General features: G+C 39.9%; 1 protein-coding gene across 1 annotated transcript in view; it reads left to right on the top strand.

Annotated features, from left to right (window-relative positions):
* The window catches only part of LOC104494985 (glutathione S-transferase 3), a 7,500-nt gene extending 2,335 nt beyond the window's left edge, over positions 1-5,165 (top strand). Inside the window, exons 3-6 of the mRNA XM_010137894.1 lie at positions 778-910; positions 3,074-3,215; positions 4,361-4,492; positions 4,951-5,165. Of these exons, the coding sequence (XP_010136196.1) occupies positions 778-910; positions 3,074-3,215; positions 4,361-4,492; positions 4,951-5,094 (551 nt within the window). The 3' untranslated portion in view covers positions 5,095-5,165. The remainder of the gene's footprint in view (positions 1-777; positions 911-3,073; positions 3,216-4,360; positions 4,493-4,950) is intronic.
* The last annotated feature ends 1,287 nt before the right edge of the window (positions 5,166-6,452 follow it).

Here is a 6,452-nt window from a genome sequence, read left to right on the forward strand (position 1 = left end):
GTATGAGAAGCTCTTGCAAGGTAAATCCACATGAAACCTCAAGAAAAGGGTGAGCAGACTTTATTTAGTCTCATAGAAGAAATGTGGAAAGAAGACTTTGAAGACTGTATGGTACTTTCCTTCCGCACAGCAGAGGGAAGTTTTAAAACTGAGAACTGGGAACAGCGGCAGAGGCCGATTTTTTTTTTTTTTTTTTTCCCCCCGTACGTGGGCAGATGCAATTGAAAATTTATCTTCCCAGCCTGGAGAATTTCCTAGGCCTCTGGGTTGTTCTGTCCTCTGTTTGTCTACACATCCCACCTGGTCTCACAAACTTATCCTGGGCTTCAGTAACTTGAAAAACTGTATCCTAAAACTTCACTGAGTGTCCTGATTTAACTTAAGATACTGGTTATAAGAGAGAAATTTGGGAATCTGACAATTGCTTCAACTGTATTTTAAATATTGGAATAGAATTTTTAAAATATGTTTAGAATTACACGCTTTTTACTCGGTTGATATGTTTAGTGTGATCGTCTCCACTTATTTCTATACACAGTCCTGACTGCAACTTCAGTGAATTTTTTTTAAAGCAAGAATGTTAATCCAGAGTAATTGTGTTCTGCAGTTCAATTTGTCTGCACCACTGTGATTTATTTTTTGCATAGAAGAACTCCAGTTTAATGTAATGACTACCAACAGGAAGTTCACCATAAAAGTAATGATCTTCTGAAGACAGCAAGAAATTGGATGTGGTGTAACTGGATCCAGTAGAATAATGTGTGGCTTTCCCTTTAGGTGGATCCCTGCTGTTCCAGCAAGTGCCCATGGTGGAGATCGATGGGATGAAGATGGTGCAGACTAGAGCCATCCTCAACTACATAGCAGGGAAATACAACCTCTACGGGAAGGACCTGAAGGAGAGAGCCCTGTACTGTGACAGTACTACTCCTCTTGAATTTATTAAAGTAACTTAGATACATCTAGAATTAATTACGTACTTGCTCACCCAGAGAATCACCCATGTGCCTTGGTGACACAGAACTCGCAGTGAGCCAGACAGACAGACCGCAGTTAGGTGCAAGCCAACTGATTTGTTCTAATTCAATTATTTTTACATAAAAATATCTGAGGCAGGGGTTTATTGCACTTTAGTGAAAGATTAATACAGTTTGACAGCTTATGAAGATGACTGAGGGGACTGGAGCATCTCTTATGAGCAAAGGCTGAGAGACCTGGCTCTGTTTTAGCCTGGAGAGGAGAAGACCAAGAAGGGATCTTATCAGTGCTTATAAGATCTAAAGGACGGGTGTCAAGAGGATGGGGCCAGACTCTTTTCAGTGGTGCCCAGTGACAGGGCAAGGGGCAACAGGCACAAATGGGAACACAGGAAGTTCCATTTGATCATAAGCAAAAAATTCTTGACTTTGAGGGTGACAGAGCACTGGAACAGGCTGCCCAGAGAGACTGTAGGTTCTCCTTTGGAGATATTAAAAATTTGCAGACATGATCCTGTGCAGCCTGCTCTAGGTGAACCTGCTTTAGCGGTGGGGCTGGACTAGACGATTGCCAGAGGTTTCTTCCAGCCCCTACCATCCTGTGATTCTGTGACACAGGTGTTCACCATAAGAGATGAGTGTCATGAAAATGTTTACTACTGAAAACATAAAGTGTTTGGAAGGCAATGGTTAGTTTTTAATTTCTGACTGGAAAATAAGATCTCTCATCGATGTTATCTGTGATTTCATAATGCTCCACAGCACTGTAAAAAGTGCATGTTTTGGCAGTTAAAAAACGAACAGCTGAAGGGTGCTGAAAAACTTCTCATTTAATGTGAAATTAAATCCAAGTCTTGATGTTGTGCCTGTGTGAAGGGGAAAAAAAAGAGATAGGTATATCTCAATATGTAGCCTTTACGTTGTTTTTCAAAAGAAGGAAAACTTAAGGTCAGCTAATAAAGCATCTAACTTTAATAGATTCTTTGCAATAAACTGCCATTACACAGTGGAAATGGTTGGAAGAATTGGCTGAAGCAGGTTTAGGAAAGTAATAAGAAGAATGGATATTCAGACAGGAGCCTGTCGTAGCGTATCAGCATCTTTGTCTTGTTAATAAGCCATCCTTGCACACCTCTTCCTTCAAACAGAATTTTCTTCGACTGAGTTTTAGATCTAGGCTGGAGCCTATTCTTGTGGTCTTATCAGCAAATACATATGAAGAATATTTGTTGATTTTTTCTTGGACAGGGGAGGGGAAGCATCAGTGCTTTGTGGAAGGCTTGCTGTGATTAGCTCCAGGTTTAAATACTTTAGATAGCTGATCTTGTACAGTGTGGAAATGCAGTTTTGGAAGAGTGGATAGATGCAGGCAAGAAGCTGGCGTACATTAAGGCTTGCAGGAGTATCTGATAGCTTCTCACTGCACATGACATACAGAGACTTTTTTGAGAAGCTGTTGCCTGACATCAAAGCCTACAGTTAGTCTTATTACACAGCAGGAACTCAAATCTCTTACAGCTTAGGATGGGTAGAAGACTTTGTTTGACTTTTTACCAGATATTTTATTAATATTTATGAGGACTGAATTTAAACTTGAGTCTTGTCACAGTACCAAAACCTGCTGTCAGAGCTCTGGAAAAATGGATAAAAGGGATGATCCGAAGAACTGCTGTACTAGTAATTTATCTAAATGCAGATCTAGATCTCCAACCCCATTATTAATCTATCTGGCACCACTTGGACTTTGGACGAAACCCTGAAGGTGGATTACATCTAGAAGACTAAGCCAGTTGGGGATGACTTCTTGTGGTGCTGTGCATTTCTTTGGGGTGATTCTGAAGTGATCTGTACCACCAAAGTTAAATTTTTTAACCTCTGTATCATCCTGTTTAATCCTGCACAGCAAGGCAAATAAAGTGCCACCAACACTACAAACAAGAGTAAGACTCAGACTGTGACATATTTTTTTTAACTGCAAAAAATATTTTTAATAAGGGGAATGGATGTTAAACTTTTACTATCACAATGAAATCTAAGAGAACTTGGCTTATGAAGGTGCCTTCTTATTTAAGGTTTTTGTTTGCTTTGGTTTTAAGGATTGATATGTATGTTGGAGGAACTGATGACCTTATGGGCTTCATTTTGATGTTCCCATTCTTATCGGCTGAAGATAAAGAGAAACAACGTGCTGTTATAGTTCAAAAGGCGACAAGCAGGTATTTCCCAGCATATGAAAAGGTATGTAGGAGGACCATTTCCTAACAGTGTTCTGGAATGATAACAGTGGGAGCACTGGGTATTTTACCAAAAGCAGAAGGAACAGAGAGGTGTCAGTGCAATGCTTTGAGCCAGGACATCATACTGTCTGCAGGCTGGAGAGCTGAGAGGGAAGTCAGAGCAGTGTGAGATGAAGTCGGGTGGCTTAAATGCAGAAATTCCGAAGTGGGATTTCATGGTCTGAGAAGCATCAACATTCAAGCTGAAGGGTCCAGGTATTCCCTTTTGGTTCAAAACTGTTTTGATCCAAAGAATATGTAAGCATGGCTACATACAGTTAAAATTGCAATTTCCTGGGTTTAGGAGAAATGAAGCTATGTAACTGGCATTGCAAAGACGATGCAGTTTTAGAATAGCTAATTTTCAGCTTTATTTAACATTTCAAATACATCTAGATGGTGTTTAACCACAGTAATACACAGCTATCACTGCTGTCCTCTAGTCTGAGTGGTCTGCTGCTTAAACCATACTGGAATCTTGATGTTTCTCTGTAACTGATCCTTTGAGATATAAGACCCAAGAGGTACTCTCAATTGACATTAATGTACACAGACAGGATGATCTGGCAGAAGTAGCTGCTTTTGTGTTTTAAAGACAATTTCCCACTTAAACACCAGCTCTCCTATAGATGGCTGTCAGAGTTCACTCTGCCCTAGATTCCACTTGTTGTATCCTACCGCCAATGCTTCAGGCTCTCTTTTTAGATCACCTCTGCTTTACATTCTCTATTTTTCCATTGAAGCTATAACTACATGCAGAAAAATCAAGATTAATTAGGCTGGAAAGGAGTGAGTACCAAAGAGGTATCTAACCCTGTAGTCCAGTACATGAAGTTATCTAGGGCTATAGGAAGGAAGGATGGGTAAGAGAAGCCCTGGGACTCTGCGCTGTGAAGACTGCTCACTGATGCCCTGTAAAACTATCAGTGACTGCAGGCACTGGGCTGACATCCCCACACTAGTAGATCCCTAGTTGCATGAGAGGGAAAGGTGCAAGGGAGAGGAGGCAGTAAGTATTGTCAGAGGAGGTGTGTGCCTGTGCATTTTTAAAACATCAACCACAGCTGGCTATCAACATCTAAACTTCTTCATTTATGGCACTTCTAGGTTTTGAAAGACCATGGGCAGGACTTTCTTGTTGGCAGCAGTTTTAGCTGGGCAGATGTTCATCTTCTTGAAGCCATTTTAATGGTGGAAGAGAAGAAGTCAGACGTGCTCTCAGGCTTTCCTCAGTTACAGGTACCTTATGCTATCAATACCCTCATATGGCTGGAAATGTGATAAATGATATTTCAAAGTCTGTTACGTGTAGATGATTCCACAAAAGAAGAGTATTTGTCACTCTTCTTTCCTTGTAGTCTTGTTCTGTTTGCTTTAGGAAGAACCTCATAATATGTTTCATCTAGAGAATCTGTTATTTTCTGGAGTAATCCCTGTACAGGTCTGAAGATATCCACTCTCTTTTTTTTAACTGTTTCCAATTCATCCCATATCAATACAAGACAGAGAGCTGTTTTATTGCTGTTTAAAATAACAAGGTGGGAGTGAGGAAGAGTAAAATTCACCTGTGGCCAAAACTGTTTCCTGTCTTGCCTCCATGTACAACTTGTTAAAGGATGTTACACAAATCAGTTAAATTGTGTTTTCTTGTTAATTTCTCTTTTTCAAATACCACTTACTTACTGTTTACCTTTTAGGCATTTAAAGCAAGGATAAGCAGCATCCCCACAATCAAGAAATTTCTAGCGCCAGGAAGCCAGAGAAAACCCGTTCCTGATGATAAATATGTGGAGACTGTGAGGAGAGTTCTCTGCATGTATTACGACGTAAAAGCGAATTAGTGTGCCTGGCTAAAACAACAGCCGTGCGCCGTTTAGGAGAACAACCAGGCTGCGCAAGTACAATTATACTGCAGAGAGAGGGTGAAGGGGTGTTCGAAAGGAGTTTCACTGGGCAATAAATATCGCGGTTCTCTCATACAAAATACAGCAGGCAGGTATCTTTTATAACACTTTACTACTACCCAGGTTTTTTCCTTCATTCTTACTGAAATTTTCCTGGTAATTGTAAGCAAGTGAAAGGGCAGCAAGTGTGCTGTCTTCCTGGGGGCGTTTTGAAAAAGAAAGAAATGTGAGTTTCTGACTGACAGCTTCAGCATGTTCTGCTGCTACTGAGGACGGACTTCTGAGATCCAGATCAGATTTCTGTACGGTGGTTTCTTCTGACTGAGACCTTCATTGTTTTTAGTATCACTGTAGGCAAATGGAACAAGTATTTTTAAAAGAAAATAGGACAGAGGTGATTCTCTTGCCAGTTCTGCTGGACACCAGTGACTTGTCTGAAATGTCAGCATTGTGCCTTTATAACTAAGCTGCACTTTTCCTTTATTACTGAATTAGGAAACAAACTTACTGACTAATGGCATTTTTGTGTAACTGCTGTATCTAGAAGGTCTGTTATAACAAAATAAAATTTTCATGTGGTCACGTCATTCATAAATGAAAGTTGGGCCTTGCAAAATTCATTTTTACTTTTCTTGAAGCATAAATTCTTTATACTCGATATGAAGGGGTTCCTTGTTAACACATATGCTTCATGCAAAGGCATTTCACTTACATTTATAAACCAGAGAAGGGAGATGGGAAGGAGAGGTAGTAAATCATTACACAAACCTGTTATGGTTCCTATCTAAGGTCTAATACCTGCCAAACACAAAATGTTATTTCTTTTCTTTCTTGGTGTTTTTTTGTTTGTTTGTTTTTTGTTTGGTTTTTTTGTTTTGTTTTTTTAAGTCTGTGGTTTCAGCAGATTACTTGACAGAGGAATTTTAAGTGTTTTTAATCACTCTGATAAATGGGACTTACACTTTGAAAAGCTGCACTGTAGGATGTTATCTTGGGGCTTCATATACGTTAGTTATAGTTCTATATTAATTGAGGTAGTTTACAAGGAAAGACTTGTGCTCAATCCCTAATGGCGTTGTGTAATTCCTGTGTTAGCCATGGGTTAAGAAATAAGATGCTGCTTGACCTTGGAACGTAGTGAGTACACTCGCCTGATATTTGATGAGTGAATTGCCCACCCAAGAGGTCATCAATCTCCCCGGTTTCAGCACGACTGAAGTTCTCACTGCTACAGATACTTTTCCCTCATTGTCAGGAGTACAAGGTTTATATTGACCTACACTGGCTTATCTTTC

This window comes from Buceros rhinoceros, unplaced genomic scaffold, assembly GCF_000710305.1.
Source record: "Buceros rhinoceros silvestris isolate BGI_N320 unplaced genomic scaffold, ASM71030v1 scaffold2496, whole genome shotgun sequence".
Lineage (NCBI taxonomy): Eukaryota > Metazoa > Chordata > Aves > Bucerotiformes > Bucerotidae > Buceros > Buceros rhinoceros.